Source organism: Cyanistes caeruleus, chromosome 7 (genome assembly GCF_971803275.1).
Source record: "Cyanistes caeruleus chromosome 7, bCyaCae1.hap1.1, whole genome shotgun sequence".
Lineage (NCBI taxonomy): Eukaryota > Metazoa > Chordata > Aves > Passeriformes > Paridae > Cyanistes > Cyanistes caeruleus.
Window position 1 is genome coordinate 24,645,975 of NC_141707.1, and position 20,917 is coordinate 24,666,891.

At 37.9% G+C, this 20,917-nt stretch overlaps 1 protein-coding gene across 1 annotated transcript in view; it reads left to right on the forward strand.

Moving 5' to 3' along the window:
- DPP4 (dipeptidyl peptidase 4) overlaps positions 1-20,766 on the forward strand; it is a 40,150-nt gene extending 19,384 nt beyond the window's left edge. The window contains exons 13-26 of the mRNA XM_086898585.1: positions 2,387-2,491; positions 2,592-2,659; positions 2,851-2,904; positions 3,367-3,491; positions 4,445-4,492; positions 4,977-5,075; positions 7,051-7,120; positions 8,679-8,873; positions 9,741-9,795; positions 11,637-11,736; positions 13,236-13,300; positions 18,364-18,436; positions 18,680-18,753; positions 19,586-20,766. Of these exons, the coding sequence (XP_086754711.1) occupies positions 2,387-2,491; positions 2,592-2,659; positions 2,851-2,904; positions 3,367-3,491; positions 4,445-4,492; positions 4,977-5,075; positions 7,051-7,120; positions 8,679-8,873; positions 9,741-9,795; positions 11,637-11,736; positions 13,236-13,300; positions 18,364-18,436; positions 18,680-18,753; positions 19,586-19,684 (1,230 nt within the window). The 3' untranslated portion in view covers positions 19,685-20,766. The remainder of the gene's footprint in view (positions 1-2,386; positions 2,492-2,591; positions 2,660-2,850; positions 2,905-3,366; positions 3,492-4,444; positions 4,493-4,976; positions 5,076-7,050; positions 7,121-8,678; positions 8,874-9,740; positions 9,796-11,636; positions 11,737-13,235; positions 13,301-18,363; positions 18,437-18,679; positions 18,754-19,585) is intronic.
- Positions 20,767-20,917: the final 151 nt, after the last annotated feature.

The following is a 20,917-nucleotide window of genomic DNA, read 5'->3' on the forward strand; positions in this document are numbered from 1 at the left end:
CTTTCCAGTGTCCTTTCTACTTCTGACCTGCTGCTTTTGTAGCAGTAGGCAGGGGAGAAATGCAGGAGCCTAGATTCATAATTCCCTTTGTTTGGGGGAGTTGCCAGCTATGCTGGTTTACCTGCTTTCTAGTCTTCCTGCTACCTCCAGAAAGATCTAGGGAATAAAATGTATTAAGAAGTGTGTTCTGTAGCCTGTGAATCATACTGGAATAAAGGCATAGAGGACAAAAGTAATTTTTAGTGTATCAGGTTGCAACAAACCATTCCAGGTTTTAATTGAGGGTAATTACTTATTTATTTTTCCCCCACATGAAATATCCACTGAAGAGAAGTGGGGATAAGATGCATGTAACTGGCCAGATTAAAATTTTCATGCACTTCTGCCAAACCAGCCACTACTGTCTGGATGATGCTTTCCAAGCTGCCTCTCAGTCCTTTTGTACATGGTAGAGAGTAGGCACCTAATGAACTACACAGAAGATCTGGGGGAAGTGAAGCAGAGATGCAAAAGTTCAGATTTGGAGGGAGAAATGAGTTTCAGAGCTTTTGATGAGAACACAGAGTACACTTTCCACTCCCGCATTTTCCACACACTGATTATGCTTTAGTCACTAATTCACTTTTGAAGTCAAAAATGAAAGTTTAAAGAAATGCAAAGAGGGAGGCAACAGCAGGGATGAAATCATCCGCAGTATGAAGATGAGAGATCAACCCACCTGCTGTCAAATTTGATATGGAAAGGAAGGCCTTAACGCTGACACATTTTGCTTCTCTGCAGCAAAGGCTTCACAATTAGACAATGTGATGATCAAGCTGCAGACTTTGTAAACAGTTGTGCAAAATGAGAGGGCAAAATGCAAGTCTGTGCCACTAAACTAGGTTGTTGGTTTTTTGTTTCTTTTAAAGAGACAACCCACTTCTTAGGAGCTGTTGGAAGAAATGATAATCTCATTGCACGATTCTTAGATTTCAGAAAGAAACAGAGAGTAGGGAGAATTAAAGAGGGGATAGGATAGGTATATTTATTCCTCTTTTTTTTATTATTTTTACCTTCTTAAGGATGATATAATGATATTTGACTGATAAGGAATATTTTTATACATTTGCAAGATGTATATATGGACAACATATGTATAGAAAAATTTGAGTAAATTACCTATGTGTGTAGAATACAGACATATAGTCCTCTCTTTGTTTCTATAGTGGTTTTTTATGTTTTTTTGGGAAGAGGGCTTTTTAGGTTTTTTATTTGTGGTTTTGGTTTGGTTTTTTTTTGTTTTGTTTTTCTTTAATAGAGATGAAATTATGTTTAAATGAAGAATGCTCAGAAAAGCCTGCATTGCTGTATAAGGCTTCCAGGTCATCAGCTGTTAGAGCTTGCCAGTAGAGTTAAAGGAAAGTCACACTTTGAAAAATAAAGGAAAAGCTAGCAAATAATTTGCCAGGTTACTTTTTGCAAAAATATTGCTTGGGAACAAGGAGAGGTTATTTGGAGCACATGGTTAGAAAGACTGAATTTCTGTCATTCCTTTCTGAATGACCGGAGGCAAATCCCTTCAGCTCTGTTTCACCATTTCAAGACGGGTGTAACATCTCGGAGGCAGTTACATTGTGTCAGTTGCCTAATTAGCATTTAGATCCTTTGGGCATTTATCACAGAAATAAGTTTTATTTCATTCAGCTCAATTTCATTCCTCTCTTTTTTTCTACCATATGTAGCACATTCAAATGGCAGTCAAAGAAATTGATTCGTTTGTATTGCTTTCAATTGATAAATGGATAATTCCTTCATGAACATGTTATTCCGGTTTGAGTTCTCTGTCATTCTGTAATCACCTACTTACTAGGAAAATTTCCTCTTGGAAAGCAGCTTGTTTTTTGAATAGAGCAGGACATTTTTTGCTGTTAAGCTAAAATAGAAATTGAGTTCAGAGAATTTGTTCACAAATATGTGTTTTAAAATGGGAAATTCAAGAAAAACACGAATTTGCAAAGTTTACATTTTTATAGGTTACAGCTGCATTGGATGGAATAAAACAGTGCCTTTTCAAGTAGATGCACATATTGTTTCCTAAAATTGTAGAAAACTAAAAAAGTACTTCACATTCTATGGGAGGGATGGGGGGTGTGGGTCACTGCTGGGACTAAAACTCAGTAAATTCTGCTGCTTAAGGAGCAGGAAAATATTTCAAGTGTGTTTATTTTAAGAGTGACGGCTACAGGTTCTACCTACGAAGTCAGAAGGCAAAAATCTTTGCAGTACATTCATTGATGCCTTCTTGTAAGCATTGAGACTTCTGGTTAGAGATATTAAAACCTAAATTTATCGCTTTGGATCTGGAGTTTTGTTTTTTGCTTTAATAGACATCTCTCTTATGTTCAAGTTTCAGCCATCTGTCCCTCACTTTGCACCCGACAATGCTTCCTACTACAAAGTCTTCAGCAACACAGCAGGTTACAAGCACATCCATTACATAAATAGCTCACAGGTGAGGAATATTGTCTGGGACAGTCACTGCTGGCTTGTGTTTCCCTGGTGATCAAGGAGTTTCATATTCTACTTTTTGCCCTGCCTTTTCCCCTGCTCAGGTTCCAGTACCTGTTACTTCAGGAAAATGGGAAGTAATCAGCATAGAGGCTGTAACCAATAAATTTTTGTAAGTATCTGTAAATAAGGTACCTCTTCCTATCATAAGGGCTGGTAACCAGGATCTAAGAAAGCATGGAGAGAGAACAGGGAGAAGGTGTCATTTAACTTATTAAAAATCTGTTTTAAACATGTCAGATAATTTTTTTAAATATTGCATTGTAAATATTTTACTAAAACCAATATGTTTTACTTTTATAGATACTATATCAGTAATGAAAACCATGAAATGCCAGGAGGAAGAAACCTTTATAAGTAAGAAATTCTCTTTTGTGCAGTATGAGTAAAATTGGTTTTAATGAAAAAGAGAAGCTTTAAGAAAAATGATTGAAAACTTAAAGATTCAGATGTTCAGCCTAGTGTGGGGTCTTCTTTAGGATATTTAATGAAAATTGGTGTAAGAATATAAACTGCAAAAAAAACCTGAAATATTTTTCTATAAGTTTACTTAATAAAGGGAAATTTTGAGAAGAAACAGCCTATCCTCAAGCAAAAAACCCTAAAAATAACCCTCATGCTTTCTTTCCCTATTACTACAATTTCAGTATTAATTGAACTCAAAAGTTGAAAGTCTATTTTCCCTAGTTTTTGAATCTAGTTTCTATCACTTCCAAATTTTAACATTTTTCATTCGGCCATCTTATTTAAAAAGCATATACTGGTTTAGCATAGTTTAAAAAAAAAAAATCTCTGAGATGAAGCTCATTTACTTTGCAGAGTGCTCTTGGAAAGCAGTCCAAAAATTACTAAATGTGTTAGCTGTAATCTGGATCAAGAAAGATGCCAGTATTATTCTGTGTCCTTCAGCAAAGACACACAGTATTATCAGCTAAATTGTCTTGGTGAGTATAACCCAAACTAATTGACATAAACATGACTCACTGATTAGTTGGGTGGTGAAGTTCACTTCGTCAGGATCTTGATATGTACTGTGTAACAATGATATGTGTTGATAACATTGGATAAATGTACTGGCAATGGGAAAACATACTGCCTCCTAGGCTCAAAAGCACCTTGACAAAAATTACTAGGATAAAACTTGTTAGTTCTATCTGTCAGTGGACCTGAAAGAGCTGCAAAACACTCCTGTCCACTGTGCATCTCCTCGATGAGCATGGGGAGCTCTGCCTGCAGAAGGAATTTGGAGGCTCTGGAAGTGTGACAAGCAACAGACTGGGTAAAGAGCAGTGCTTTATATATGAAAATAAAATTAAGATAGTGCTGGTCAAGACAAAATCCAATTAACGTAATCATAAGGTAAGTATAGTGGGACTGTAGTCTGTCTCTGACCTGTAAGTGCTTCTGCTAGATAGTACAAGGGTTAAACTAATCAGAGGGTGGGAAAAATAAAACAGTCTCCAAAATTACTTAAAATTGAAATGCATGCTGTTTCATTAATATTCCAAGATCTTCCTTAATGCATGGGCTAGAAGGACAGACAGCAGACAGGGAATGTTTTGTCAGATTATAAAATGGTTGAAGACAACTGCTGTGGTCCCTGTGACAAGGCTTCCTGATGGCCAAACCATTGTCCACAACCAAGGCACAGGCTTTGCTAAAGAGTGGAAATTCCATTCTCCAGTACCTCACAGTCAGGTGGTTAATCTCTGAGACAGTATGAACATTCTGTGGATCCTGTGGCTTGAATCTGGGACCTGCTAACCTAAAATTTAGCTTGAGCAGATTGGAGGAAAACAAGTTCTGAGCTTTTATGATTCACCCATTTCCAATTACTTTACAAGGGTTGTGTTTCAAGGCAGCATGCAAACATGAGGGTTTTGTGCCCTGTTAACAGGTCCTGGCCTGCCCATGTCTACTTTGCACAGAAGCACTGATGATAAAGGTATGGGATTGTCTTTAATTTATATTGAGCCAGAAAATTGCACCGTAAATTTATTCTAATTGTCTTCTTACTGCATGGTATAACAATAAAAATGTCAGTTATAAAGGGTAAATTTAATTTCAAATAATTACCAAAATAATAAATTATATAGCTCGACATATGTTCATTCAGAGTTTATTTAACGTTATTTTACACCGGACTAGGAAACAGTAAGTAGTATATGACTTATTTACTGAATAGTTGCTCAGTTTATCTGAAATGGTAGATAAAAAGTTCTGAAGTTTTAAAAAAAACAGGGAAAAAAGAACTGAAGGAAAATTGTATTGTAAACATTGAATCTAAGAGGAAAAACAAAAACTACAGTAAATTAAAACTGCAATGTAAGTTGCCATTATCTCAGGTTTAATATTTTAAAGTGGTTCATAATTAAAGAGCAGTGCATTTGAAAAAACGTGTTGTCTTTGAATCTTACTCTGTTATTTAGTCCTCAGATACTTGGAAAATAACAATGAACTGGAAAATTCATTGAAAGATATTCAGATGCCTTCAAAAAAATTTGGCACCCTTAGTATAAGTGGATACAGTAAGTTCAAAAGTGTCTTTTACCTTTCCCCTCCCCCCCACTTTTCACCAAATGATTCAAGGTCGTCTGCTGAGGAGCATGACAGGACAGATGGGTGTAATGGGAATTCTTGCAGTTATTCAGAACTTAGAGGCAAGATTATTTTTTTTTTTGGACATTTCCAAATATTCTTGGTTATTTTCTGAAATCCCAAAATGTTCTTATCTAAAATGTGCTTTTCCCATAGTGTGATATCTTTATGTTTTCTCGATGAAGTCGTATAACTCCTTTTTCCTTTATAATAAACTGGAAACCAGAAGTCTCTAACAATGCATTAAATAAATAAGAGGAATGAGGGTTGGGGCAAAAACTCTTTAACATTTTTTAATTAAAATTACATTTTAATTTGAGTAGGTCTTTCTGATTTACAGGTGCAAGTCCCCTTGGTTTGTGTTTGTAGAATAGGAGAGTGGAGATGTTCAGTTACTGTGAAAAAGCAGAATCTAAATAAAAAATCATGAGAAAACATTTAAGCAACATTTCAACACTATCACCTTTGACTTTGTGTGGGGGATTGAATAGATTGAATAGATTTGGATTGAATAGTCATGCTTGAAAGCACATTCATGCTCTGACACTGCATAAACCTTGATGCAGACCAGAACAAAATGCTAGAAAATGAACTGTTAATGCTCTGTGAGTGGTGCCCCTCGGAATTTGGGTAGAGAAATGTCCTTGGTGTGCTCTTAGGCTGAGCAACATCAGAGAGCCCAGCAATGGGAGGCCTGGTACCTGTCTAAACTGTTCTTGCTCCAGCCTTTGCTACTAGCTTTCTTCTTCATGACAAACTTCCTCCTGTCAAAATGAGCAAATATTCTTAATGGAATTCCATTTTACAAACTGTATTGATTTAGGTCAGCCATTGCTAACTATTCGTTTTGATGCCTCCCTTCTTTCACTGTTGCCTTATTTATACAATAACTATCTTTATCTTTGTGTTTTCTGTCTTTTATTTCTGTCACATTTTTACTAGGCCTAAAGATGAAATCTTCCAGGCAAGATGGAGATTTAAAGATGTTCTTCATGCTAGCAGTTGTATATTCATATTTTTTTTTATTCCTCTTTGTTCTTACTACTTCATGTCTTCAGGGTAAAAGCTTTTGGGTAAGGGGAATACATTTTTAATACCAAAAATAGGAGAAACAAATCCATTTATGTAGTCCTAATTAGAGCTTTCAAGTCTGCTCACAAATACATGTAGGTTATTAGAGAAGAAATCCACCTGTGTAACTATAGAGTATGCAAAAGTTAAAATCAGTATTTTAATGCGCTCAATTAAATTGTTTATGTTTCAGTTTTGTGATGCCTTGCATATTCTTGCAAATTTCTGCAAGATTTGCACTCTGACTATTACTGCAGTGCAGTCCATCAGCATTGCAGCATCAGTTCTCTTAAAATCCATGAGTGAACAATTGAGCCATTCAGTTTGCAAAACTTACAGGGTGTGCCTTTAAAATATTCAGCTCACTGCCAACTTGGGTAGGACGAATAACATGAATGGAACTGGAATCAATATTGCTTCAAAAATAATAGATACTTGGCTATGTTTCTGGGATGCTTTACAAACTGTCAAGCAAAGTCTATCTGGCAGGTTGAAAATAATATAACATTTCTTTCCTCTGCTGGGAGAGAAATTTTATTTTTGAGCCTGTGTTAGATTTACCATTGTAGAAACACCACAAGTTTCACATGTAAGCTTAGAATAACGTCATGAGACAGCATGCTGAGTCCCCAGATTCTACTAATTTAACTGTAAAACGTTTTTAAAAATAACTAGATTAGCTAGGAACTTCTACCTGTATATATTAGGACAGTTCAGGTGAAACGTCTCTTTAATTTTTAGGGGGTGGCTCAAATGTGCTGTTATATGAATTGTAATGCATGTCAAGTAATTTCACTGGAGACCTGACCTAAGTCAAACTCTTTTCACTTTTAGACCTGTGGTATCAAATGATTCTGCCTCCCCATTTTGATTCATCAAAGAAGTACCCTCTGCTCCTTGATGTGTAAGTTTTCAGTCACGTGGCAGTGTTGTGTTAATAATCACTTTCATCTACTTCAAATATTCTTAATAAGGAAACACAAACCTGGCATGTTTTCTAATTACTTTTTGAAGTAGTTTTAAGATGGAATGAAAAATCCCAGTTCGTGGTGGATTCCTGTGCCCTAAGATGATGTAATGCTTAATGAGCACATGCTCTGGCGGTGGCACCGAGGCAGATCTGCTCTATGGGATTTAACAGCCAGGATGTTCGTGTTAGCTTACCTCCTCCTCTGCTCGTGATGTTCCTTAGGGGAGTAATCTTTGATGAGATCACATTCCAGAATGAAACCTTGAACAAGTCTTGTGTTCTAAAGCTGAAGTAGTGTGTGTGACATTGCATTTTTTCTGTGATATTTGACTGTCAGTCAGCCTTGACAAATGTCATCCTGTGGTCAGGATTGCATTTGCTGTGGTTTTCTTCATGAACACAAGCCCATGAGCATGTGCTGATTGTTCTGGTATTCCTCAGGCACTTCTGTTCATCCTGGTATGTTTTCTTCTAAATGTGAATTACTGAATCTTAGCTATGTGTTAATACAAAAATGTTAAGTTATTCCTTTTTTACAAAAAGGTGATTCTCTAAGGAAACTGGCTGTTAGTTGTTGGATACATCTTTATATAATGCAATTTGGTAGCACTTTTTCATGTGTCTATTGAACATTTTAATGAGCAGCCAGTGCTCTTGGCTTCTTAGGACTTGATTTAGTTATGATACTATTTTTTTTGACTTACCTGGACCTTTGTCAGGATCGCCTCTGGTTCACAGTGCTCTTAATATCAGAAATAACTTTGGAAGTATAAGGATCCATAGCCTAAATTAAATTCTCCACCAGTGCTTTTGAAACTGATAAGAGTGGGCTATAGAGCCATAGGAGCCATTCTTATATTTCTTGCTTTTTTGAACAGTGGCTAAGAAGTCCACTGCACACAAGGCACTCAGAATATGATTTCATAGTGATCAAGTGCTTCAGAAATATTTTTAAGTAAAAAGTTAAAATTCTAATTTTTCTTCTTTTTCTCAGCCTGTATAAGAAACAGTTCAGACTGATGAGACACTGAAAATGCAGAAAATGGTATTTTTTGTTTTTCCAGTTGAAGGCTACTTATTGATTTCAGACTTAAACCAGATAAATCATGGGTGAATGGAACAGAAATAGTTAGAGAATATCACTTTGAAACTCAGGTGACTAGATATGCCAAAACAAAAGAAAACTTGGCTTGGATTTCTGATAAGCTGCTTAAAGTCAAAATAACAAAGGTTTCTTTTTAGAACAGAAAGGAAAATGAAAAAAACAAAATCCAGTCTGCTTTCTTGATTAACAGCTGAAGTTTTAAAAAAGCATATTGCTTTTAGTGGCACCTTGGAGTCAGTCAGTGATGCTTTTCTTGTTTCCTCAGTTTAATTTGAGAGTTTATCCTGTTTTAGAGGCCAAAATTGCCAGCAATAATTATATTTCAAACGCTTGATGTGAGAATATGTGGAGAGTAAATGCCTGCATTTTGTGACATTTTCCCCCTAGGTATGCAGGACCTTGTAGTCAGAAAGTAGACAAAGTCTTCCGGATCAGCTGGGCGACTTACCTGGCAAGCACGGAGCAGATCATCGTGGCCAGCTTCGACGGCAGGGGCAGCGGCTACCAAGGGGATGAAATTATGCACGCCATAAACAGAAGGCTGGGAACATATGAAGTGGAAGATCAGATAGCAGCAGCCAGGTGAGATACAGGGAAAGGTCAACACCTGTTCCTTCTTTTATGTGCTTAGTGTGTAACAGGGGGAAAAAAAAGTGATGGTTCCAAATCATCATCTTGAAAATATCGGCAAAAAATAACTACATTCTGCTTAATTTTGTACATTGAAGTGTGTCATTTATAGACCAGCCATCATTTTATGCTTAAAAAGAGAGGAGAGTTAATGCTGTAATACCAATTAACCATATCTCTGATAGGTGGAGATGATTTTATAGAGATGGTTTGTGTCATATATAGTAGAGGAACATGCTACCAAGGAACTTGGAGATGGAAGTTTTACTTCAAGGTTTTTGCAAGTTTCTCTTTTTGCAGAATTATGGTACTCAGATTTTAAATCATAGCTCATGTTTTTAGGTTGGTTTATGTGTGTTGAACCTCACTGAAACAAACAATTCCAGTATGGGTCCCTCGGAATTGCAATGAAGTGATCTTACAGGGTTTTCTATATGGAAATTTAAAATATTAAGTAGTTTAAATGAATAGAATTTCATAATATTTTGATTTTGTTTATTCTTTTTAATGGTGACTGTATTTACATGTGCTGATCTGTTCCTTACTGCTGCAATTTGATTTTTGTGCAATCTAACCTAATACAATACAAATGTCAGTGTGGGTTGAGGGGCTTCCGAATGTCATATGCACAGATGTTTTTCTAAATTTCCTAAAGACATGCCTGAATTGTTGTGTGTTTTCATATGCAGTCACTATGATGAAGTGGGAAATGCTTATTTGTACAATAGAAACAGGCAGACTTGATAGGAAATAAGCACATCTGTAGAATGGCAGATACTTGCAGTCCGTTAAGTGTTTAATTATTCTGTTTGCTTTCAGAAAATTCTCTGAAATGAGCTTTGTTGATAAGGGCAGAATAGCTATTTGGGGTTGGGTAAGTACTCAAATAATTTTGGCAGGAATACTATTTAATTTTAAGAACCATTTGTTGTGCTGCCATGTGTGTGAGATCCTGTAGTGCTTCACGTGAGGCACCTCTGTGGTCACAGCACAATCCAGTGCTTGAACTGATGAAGTTCATCTTAAAAGTGTGTTTCTATATTGTCTTTTGCAATCATTCAGGAGCCTTTGTAAGAGAAATTTGGACTACTAGAGGGACTAATACCCATTTAAACAGATGCTGCCAAGTTCCTGTGTACAGTATGAACCTATACTAAAGAAAAAAAAAAATCCAAGCAGATATTCACCAGTGTTTCTTCAGTTGGATGACTGATTTTTATAAAAAGGTGTGAAATTGCACTCGAGCCAGCTGTGTGGGATGGTTATCCTGGTATTTACAACCAGGGGCCAGATTTCTCTGACTTGATGCATCCTTAAAACCTGGCACAGTATATGGAAATATTTAATAGTTTAAGAGCATATACATACCCCCTCAGCTGCAAAACTAGGTGTGTACATAGTGTTAGTGATTCCAGTGCTGAATTAAACTGTTAACTGAAATTTGGGCACTGCAGGTGACAGGCACCAGTGTATAAATTGCTGGATGGCAATATGGTGCTTTTAATAGCTTTTCACTTAGGGGTAAATATCTCTGTTATATGAAATCACATATAATGACTGTTGTGAAAGGAAAATTCTTTCTGCAGAAATTGATGATTTGATGCAGTCCCATCTTAAGTCTTTATGATCCTCAGGATCAAGAGCATTCCTATTTAGAGCTGTGTTGGGATTATTCATCCTGGACACTCAACTTGTGGGCAAACAGATTTTCTTTTTCTCTTGGGTTTTCAGTTTGTCAGCCTCTCATTGCCAGCCTGTCACTATGTACATGGATTTTGTTTGCCATAGAGTCAGCAGCAATATCCTTACTGTGGCCAGGTTAGGCATTTATACAGTGTTTAATTACTATGTGCATGCATTACTTAGCTAATCTCATTGGAAGGATCTAGGAATTGAATTTGGACCAAACATTTAAGGGCTTTGAAAAAAGATGCCATTCCCTTTGCCTGTAATGTGGTTTTAAGACAGGAATGAGATCCAAAATAGCTCTTGTTTTTGAATGTAGGTGGGCACATTTTCGTAAATAACCCATTCAAATTCTTTTGAGGGCAGTTGTTTGGGCGGTCGGTGGCAGCGTTTAGGTGTCTTGCTGCCTGGATGCTCAAGTGTGTCAGATATTTACTCATCTGTGTATCAGGCTAGACTGTGAGTAAATTTTCTGTGCGTAGCAAGGAGTGTGTTGTTGCACAGTTCCTCCCACAGGCTCAGCAGATCCTTCACTCCCCAGTCAGAGTCTTGCTCCTGACACTTTGGGGGAGAGTTAGGGAGCAAGCTACCATAGGCCTGCTCCAAGGGAGCTGTAAATTTTTGGATGCCCTGTTGCAACTACTCATCAGACACACTGTGGGCCAGAGCTCTGCTTCCACCCACTCCCCCAGCACGGGAAGGGACACAGCGGTTCAGCAGTGTCTTGTTTCCTGTCTTTTGCTGCTGCCTGCAGTGCTACCAAACACAGTCATCCTCAGCTGAGTCACAGTTCAGCAGCGTTTGCGCCCTTCTTCCCCATCAAGTTCTCACTCATCAGCGCCACAGCTGCCATGCGCTGTTTGGTGCCTGTTTCCCCGACTGAGCAGGCTGGCTGAGATCTGACCCAAATTCAGAATGGAGTTCATTAATATGAAAAACGCTGAGCCTATAAATGCCTGATGAACTGTGTAGCAGATGGGCCCCATCCTTTCCCTTCCGACTAAAATAACAGCAATGTTTTCTTCTCAGTCTTATGGGGGATATGTGACCTCCATGGTGCTTGGCTCTGGAAGCGGCGTGTTCAAGTGTGGAATAGCGGTTGCCCCCGTGTCACGCTGGCAATATTATGGTATGTGAGGGCTTCCTCGTTACAAGGATTCCCATATGTCTTCCAGTGCACACGCTGCAAAGTGTGGATTCGTAGAGCTGAACTTTTGATTTTCTACTAGATGCCACGTAAATTCCACTTGGTCTGTTTTTATGAACTCGCGGCCACTGCATTTTGAAATTAAACAAAATTGCTAAATATTATTTCCCATTTTAAAAAGTCAGAGCCATAACTTCAGGTAATCTCTTCAAGCATTAATGAAGGCCATTGTACTATTGGTAGTACTGCTGAAATGTGTCTGTGTTTGCTTTGAAACCAGCACTGTGTGTCAGAAATCCATCTCAATTAAACTCTTGTGTCTTCAAAATGAAACTTCATTTATAAGAATGAACTGTGAGGATTAACTTTGAACTTGAATTGTAATTTACTCCCTCAAAGTAACAGAATAGGATTTGAATTGCCTTAGGTTGGTTGGTCAGGTTTTTTTTCAGCATCTAAAATGTGGATTTTATAAACCTAATTCATCTTGAGAATAGCTTGATGTGAGAAAAACCTGATCAAGTGGACAAGTCTCTACATGATTCAAGCCTTCAGAGCATGAGACTAGAAATACAGTTATAGGGGCCCTTCTCCCAGTATTAAATTTACATAATTTTAAAAAATATGTAAAGTTATAAATAGGTGCTGGTACAATCTGAACGCATTTTAACATTTTTCTCATTTTCATTTGTCCAGAAACATTCAAGAGAAAGCTTTCCCTGGCAAACCTCTACTAAATAAGGCATAATTTATCATTCTGCAACTAGCACAGAGGCTGTATAACAGCTAATTCAGCAGATCAGATCATACCAGGCAGTAGCAGTAGTCTTTTGGGGACATAGCAACGTCTTCATAATGTTTTCAACATGAATATTACAATATAACAGGGAATTTTTTTTTTTAACAATCAAGATCACTAAAATTCCACTTTTAGCTAGTTAAATGAAGGATTATAGAGGCATACATGTTCAGCATAAAAAACCTCTAGTGCAACAATTCTGATGAAAAGTCAAATGGGCATTAGGATGTGGCAACAGAGCATTAATTTGTATGGCTTAAAGCAGCAAATGGTAAAATGGCAAAAAATATGTAGGAATTTATTTTTTTTTTCAGCCAAACTGAATCCTAATATACTACTATATTTTCATAATATAGATTTTTGGTAGTAAATATTTAGATAAATAAGATTTTTTTTTCAGATGCTAATTATTTACTGCAACATTTTCAGTATTTTTTTTAGGATTAGTGAAAGAATAACAATAAGGAAACACTGACACATAGTACTATATTAATATTCAGCATTCAGGTGTCCATGGCAACAAGATTAAATATTCTGAATAACGATGGTTACCTACACCCCTCATTGTGGAGAACATGATTTCCAATATGCATTGTTACTGCTTGTATCGATGGGTAAACTTAATGGTAAACAGACTGAAAATTCAGTAGCAGATTCTAATTTGGGGATTTTTAAATTTCAGATTCAATCTACACAGAGCGATACATGGGCCTTCCTACAGCAAATGATAATCTGAAGAACTATAATGTAAGAAAGAAATCACTTTATTTCATTTTTTGGTGTGTTGTTTCATTTCTAAACTGCTGTATTGTTCTTTAAACAGTTTAGTTGTTTCCCTGTGGGAAGAAATAAGTTCGTTTCTTCTTTCCTGCTAGAACTGTTGCATTGTGCTGTTAGAGGCTGTAGTTTCACGTGTTTGGATTTACACAAGGCAGCTTCTTCTTGGTGAATGGTGTGGAGTTTCTGTTGTTTATTTGGTGTTTTGGTGTTCTGGAGTTTTTTTTATTACATTTACTTCCATTTGATCACTTTGTAGCCTGCAAAACAATCTGTAAAAACTTTTTTTTTAACCACCAAGAAGCAAATTTGTTTTAAAATTTATGTTTGTGGGCAAAGTATGCTTTATCTTAAACATTTTTCACGAAACAAATGTACTCCCATTCTCTATAAAATGTAATTTTTATTTTTTTTTAAATGGATATTGTGTGAACTTCCCTGCTTTAGAAATCCACAAGTTTTTTCCAGGGAAAGCAAAATCTCCTCAATAGTAGAACACTTTGACAGATAGGCAGGTCTGTCTGTACTGTGAATATATCAAATTGCAGACCAACTGAGAGCCAGCAGTGTCAGGACTGAAATGTTGGCCTGATCTCCATAAACACAGGGTCCAAAGTTTGTTCTAATATGACCAGTGTTTGTACAGAAGTGAGGGAATTTTCATGTGTCCTGCTGAAAGCAAATTACATGTATATTGTTTGTCCTTGTTACAGCATGATTAATCAATTGTTTGACTTGCTCTTCTATGTGCCAGACGACTTTTGTTGCCTCAGGGGCATTTTGAAGTCACAGGTAGCTGGGCATAAGGCAGAACAGCCAAACTTTCTGTGACGTTCTGTTAAACTTCAGGCCTAGGTGAAAATACAATGGCTATGGGAGAACTGTGAGGGATCTGAGGTGTACTTTGTGGCCTGGTTATTGGAATGTTTCACAGAAGAGTCCAGCCGTGCTGATACTGGAACCAAACACTGATGTGAGAGGAGGAGATAGAGCATTCTCTGTGTTTGGGTTGGTAAGCAGAGTAGAAGACAGTTTAGCACTGGTTGTGTGCATTAAAAGTGTCATGGGTAGAAAAAAAGAGTGGAGGTTGTTGGATTGATTTAAAAATACGAGAAAACGTATAAATACATATATATATATATATATATATATATATATACTGAAACATGTGGTTTGACACATACTTACAGTACTCTAGTGATGTCAACTGCTATATGAGACGTTCTGGTCAAGACTGGGAACAATGGTAGTGACTGCTGGACACCTTGCTGCTGTGTCTGCGTCTGCCTCTTCTAACCACTGAGTTACTGGGCCCAGCAGGCACTGACCAGCAGCCTGCAGCCGCCTGCCTGCCTTTTTCCAAAAGCGTTTCTTTAAGGCAGTGGGAAGAGTAGGAGGTCTGTGAGGTAGCAGTGTAAATACAAGTTACTGTCGCTGTGCAGAACGAACGTTAACGCTCTGGGTGCACAAAGTCACTCACCAGCTTCACGGCACAGATGGCAACAGAGGACTGTTTAATCCTTTCAAGCCAGGAGTCGGATTTTCTTGGCATGGTATCCATTGCTGGCAATGGCCACGTTGAAACTGCCAGTACCAAAGAGCTAAAGGTTTCAAATGTGTTACTCAGAGGACTAATTGGGGAGAATGGTGGCTAGATGGAGGAGGAGTAATTGCCTAGATCAGATTGTCACACTTCGCTGCTGCTCCTAGAGAAAGGAAAATGCATCTTAAATCCTCATTTGTTGTTAAAAGCTTCAAATAATATAGTAGTTGGACTTCACTTTTAACCTGGAGGGTGGGGTAGCTTGAGAAGAGAGTTTGTTGTTTTTCATGCAGCCTCAGTGAAAGCGTTACGGGATTTTGTTATTGCTGCAGACCTTTACTGACTTCAGCCCAGTATGTTCCTGGCTTACAGCCCCTTTGTTCCATGTCCCAGTTCCAATAGCCAGCCTCCTGGCCCCTTGACACTGACAAGAGCTGTTTGCTGAAATGAATGTTTTTTGAGGTGAATGCAGAATCTGTGCTGAAAGCTAGTACATACAGCTGAAGCTGTTAAAGCTTGCACTGCTAACTCTGTGCTGTCAGGTTTGTGTGCTGCATCATATATTCTCTCTCCTGCTGCATTGCTATAAAGCTGGTGTGAAAAGTTGCATAAACTGTAGTATGCACCCTGATTTAAAAGAAATGAGATGGTGTACACACCTGTTCAGAGAAGATGAACACTGCTAGGCACATTGCTAACATGGAGAGTATTATTAATGACTGAATGTATAGATTCAAGAAATTACTTGAGATAAGAGAGGTGCATCCTACCTTTCTATTACTGTGACATGAGGTTTTACAGTTATTAAAGGCAGAGAATCTGAGATGTTAAATACTGTTTGTCAGGATTCAAATCTGAGGGAGGACTCACACTCCTAAGTGGGCTGATTAGGTATGTTCAGTGTCTTTTAAGGTAAACTATTAAAAATCAGAGCTTTGTAAAAGAGAGGAGCAAGCATGGGTGGTGCTCCTGATATAATCCTAGGCTGAGTGGCGGCCTGGAAGAAGCATCCCTGATGCAAAAGACTTGAGACTGAATCAGGGCAGAACTCTGGAGGTCAGACACAGTAGCCATGTAAAGCATACCAAAGAGACTGTTCAACTTGTGAGAACATTATTTTGCAGTTCACTCTGAATTTGATATGCTTTTGGCAAGTGTTTGAAACAGTCATAGATTTGGCAATCTTTTTCTAGCAGATTTGAAATGTTCAGTCCTTAAGAACTGCTGCATCATTAGGTTATGCAAAACAGGGTACAATTTTGTAAATATGCCATCTTGTACTGATTTGACATTTGTTCTATTATCTGAGAATATGCTAAAGGGAGAGAGACCTTCAGTTTCAGCCAAACCTTAACTTGTTTGTGGAGTGCTGATAAAATGTTGACTGCTGTGTGATCTTTAGAAAAGCCAGTTACACTCAGCAGGGCCTAATTCTCAGTACTTGTGTACATTACCTTTTCAGAGCCTTTGTCCCAGCAGTATAACTATAAAAGGGAAGTGGTAAATAAAGTTGTATTTTTTTACTGTCCACTTAAGGTTTACTCAGCTGCTGTTGCTTTGTTGTCTAATTGTGCCTAACTTGAGAGTGCTCCCTATCTTGCAGCCTTCTTTAAGGACACAAAGGTACTTTGTGTCCTTAAAGCATGTTTTAGGGAAGGGACTCTTCGTGTTGAGTGTGAGTACATCAAGTGAAGTATCACCAGTGATAAAAAAGCAGAGAAAGTATCTCATATGCTTCTTCTCTCTGAAGTATTTTTATAAATAAGTCTATTTTATTTAATGCCTGAAGAGGAAAAATAATGACATACTCTTTCTAAAACTGCTTTTGCCAAGTCAAGTTCTCAGAAGTGTAGCTTAAATCAGGCTTCACTCACAGAAGGTTTACTTAAAACAGCATTGGTTTTCTGGAAGAAAGCGTAGCAAGGTGATCTATCAAGTTTCCCTCTGCATGTGAGGAAAACTATTTACTCAAAGGATATTGGTTGGTTTGGGGTTGGGTTTTTGTTGTTGTTACTGGGGATTTTTTGTCATTAATCTCACTGGGCCATTTCTTTCTCATTTATTCTTTTGGTCAGCTGCTTTGCCAGTATTCCTCAGTGCATCAAAGTGCTCTCTCCATATTTTGGCACTCGCAGCTAAATGTTCTTACTCCATGCTACCAAATCATCTAAATGGAAAGTGTCATGCTTCCAGTGTTGGTGGATTTCCATATACTGGATTTCTGGTGCTCTCTAGTCTTTCACTGTCAAAAGAGTTGCAGTTTTACAGACTGGAGGGTGGGGGTATTTTGCCCTCTCTGCTGAACTTGATTTTTAGATTTCATTGAATACATACAAATAACTCATTTCATTTATGGAAGGGTTCTGGTACACTATTCTGCCATGACAAAAGGAATTTAATATTTGTACTTGCTTTAAAGATACATGAGTGTACAAGAGACATAAGGAAATTAGAACACTTATGTGTCTTGGCTGTATAATGTATTTGACTTTTTTGTGGTTCAAAATGCAATTCCTTGTGCAAGGATACAGTCTTGCACATGTACAAAATGGGGAAGAAAAAAAAAGCCAAACACTAAATTCTTCCATTTATAATTTTTAGTATTGTTTTTCTTGCCAGATTAACTGGTTGTTTTATCAAGCCTAAAATGTCTTGTCCCTGTTGTTCCTCTTCCTCTGCTCGCGGCAGAGCACCATCCTATTCACTTTCCTTGCCCAAATTAAAAATCTTATCTGCAATCCTTAGTGTCTTCATTCTTTACTTAGTGTAGCAATTCAGGTAGGCTAGAATGTTCTAGGGAGTATGTTGTTACTATATTTTAAATTTCCTGAATAATCGTAGTTGCTGATTATTTCGTCTTTTCATCACTGTATCGTGTTTCCATTCCCAAAATGTAGCTTGACTTCTATTTAGATATTTGGTCTAGTGATTTTTGTTGAGGCATTTCTCTTTCATATTTGGAGAGCACATTTTTCTAAACTTCTCATTGCCCAATTTTACTGGAGCCTGAGGCAGTTTTAGCTCTGGTGCCTTACCTGCAAGTGAACCTTGTGGTGGGGAAGATAACGTGTGTAGCCTCTGCAAGAACTACTCCTTGCTCTCACAGGGTGCACTGTTGCCATGGCAACATTTTTTTTAACTTGTCTGCAGTCACACAGGAAACCTATGGCACACGGTGTGCTGGCGGCTACCAGCACGCTGGCCATGCTGGCCATGTGCCTCGCTGCACAGCTGGTCCCCTCTGCAGCTGCTGTTCCTTCACAGCCCCAACAGGGTACCCCTTGCAGGTGGGTGTGGGGTGGTTTGAGTGTGAGCACCCAGCCCCTGGCTGTGCGACCGCGTCCCGTGGCGGTTCAGAGCGCGGTAAGCAGGGCTGTGCTTGGTTTTAGCTGAAGGACCCCAGACTGTGTCAACACGAATCAAAGTCAGTTGGTAGCAAGTCACATCCTAATAAATAGCACCTTTTTTCTTTTTTTTCCTTTAATTTCAGAGTTCAACAGTAATGGCCAGAGCTGAAAAATTCAAGGAAGTTGAGTATCTCCTTATTCATGGAACAGCAGATGGTGAGTTGCAGTTAATTAGACATTTTAGTATTACAGACAGGTTCGCAATTCTACTACTGACAAAACAAAAGCATGAAGGGGCAAGGCTGTTACATTTGCGTCAATAAAATAATACTGCTTTTTGCAACTAATCTGTGTTTCAGTCAGCAGTGCTGGGGAGTCTAATGTGTTCATTGCTTTGATTTTCCCCCAGAGTATTACAGAAGCAGTTTTTGTTTACCTTTTTCCTCTTCCACTTTTCAGATAATGTTCACTTTCAGCAAGCAGCACAGATTTCCAAAGCTCTTGTTGATGCTGAAGTGGATTTTCAGGCAATGGTATGGTTCTGTTTTGTTTATCATTATATAAATAAGAATAATAACGTAAGTTCCCTGTGGTAAGGTATAAATTCATTGCCTTCTTAAATGAAATTTGATGTAGTTGCATTTCATATCCAGTAACTGAAATGTGAACATAAAGCACGTGTTTTATTTCTGCACAAGAAAAACTGTAAAGCAAGACCATCTCATACTTGACCCTTTTGACCTAATCTTTCATTTTCTTAAACTTTTTGTGTTAAACAGCCAGTCCCAACCTTTGCATATACCCAAGTGCAGTGAATAGTGTCTTAGAGATAGGATAAAAGGAAAGGTTGGCTTCAGCAAAACCCCAGATAACCTGTCCATCACGTCTGGTGTTAACTGAACTTTTAAGACAAGCAGCTATTTGCCCTTCCTTAGGTTGTGCATGGAAGTTCTCAGACCAAGGTGCAAGCTCTCCTTTCCCACATTCTCTCAGCCTTTGGGGAGCAGTGCTAAAATGGATGATGTGTAAGAGGACCAAGTGCATGGTTTTCCTTCAGCCTTACTCAAAGGACATACAGAGGGAGAGGTCAGGCACCCTTGTTACTGAACAGCTGAGTCTACCCTCCATGTGGACAAGCCACATGTTTTTACACCTTCAGCATAAAAACAGATCATGTCCCACATGCAAAGAAGGAGCTAAAGAGTCATAACAGCTTCCTACCCCATCATGTCTTTGTTGAAATGCTGAAAGCCTCATGCTAGGATCATTTTAAATAGCTGCACTGGTTTTTATGTCTGTCATGTCTGATTTATATCATTCAGATGTAGCTGCAACTAACATGCTCTGTATTTCTCTTTCACACAGTGGTACACTGACAAGGACCATTCCATCTCTGGTCGAGCACATAAGCATATTTATACCCATATGAGCCACTTCATAAAGCAGTGTTTCTCACTGCCCTAGCACCAGCATCTTGCTTGTTAGTGATGGTACTTCTCCAGAAAACTCTCAAGATAATGTACTCTGAGCCAGTATAAATCAAGATGAGATAAGAGTCAGCTCTTGGGATACCAGTGTACACAATGAAATGCTAATCTTTATAATGATTCCTGTTGCCAAGCAACTATTGCATTTTTATTGATTGTGTTTAATCAGGTCTTAACATCACCAGAATGATGTTGCAGACTTCTAGGAAGCATGATAGCTGCTTGAGTAATTACCTTTTGATATTTCAGCCTAAAAGAGAAAAGAGTCCGATTTCTATATCAAGATAATGAATGATAAAGATGACACATGGCAATCAGTTGCAGAATAAAACTAAAATTAAAAAAAAATCAAAAATGAAATGAACCCTGAGGTAGTTTCTGTGGAAATAATGAAGAAACATCTTTGCAGAAATTTGTAAGGCTTGCTTGATAATTATTATTTTAGAATCAGTATCAGGAGTACTGCAATGTTAGTATGTGCAGAATGGAAACACTCCATCCTGCAGTTCCTGAAGCGTATTTCCTCTGCAACCTCTTGTATTATGGTTGCAGAACTCTTGCAAGGAAAGCATGTAATCAGCTTTCACCAAAGATTTTGAGTGATACCTAATCAAACCACTGGCACTGAATTTCTTTGTGTGCTATCATATAGCACTGTGATTTTTGCTTATTTTATAGTAAAAATGGTGGCTACTCTGGGAATCTGCACTGAAACATGTCCTCTGGGAACTTGACAAGACCCCCATTTTTTTAATGGAGTTGCTCATGTACTGATGAATAGAAACTGGTTCTTACCCTAAAACATAAAACATTACAATGCAAACTAGCAGTCACTTAAAGCAAGGGCTGGACTGTCACTCTTCTTTCAACATGCTCTTTGGCAAAAGTGCTTTTCTTACAGCCTACCAATAAACGTCTGCTTTCTTTACAGCACTCCAGGTAGGCTTCTCCATCTAATCTGAAGATTAGTTTTCTCAATTTCACATAGAAAAAATGCAATCCACTTGTACTAAAAATTGTACTGCTTTAAAATAATAAATATATTAATTTATGAAAGAACTTGTAGTCTGTATCATTGAATATGTTGCTTCAGAAGAAGATTTTTTTTTAATCCCTATTAATTTTGAGGATGACTTACAGTGAAGTTTCTGATTTTGTGTAATGGTATCATGTAATGGAGTGTGACATGATTATCTAACACTTAGCTTCT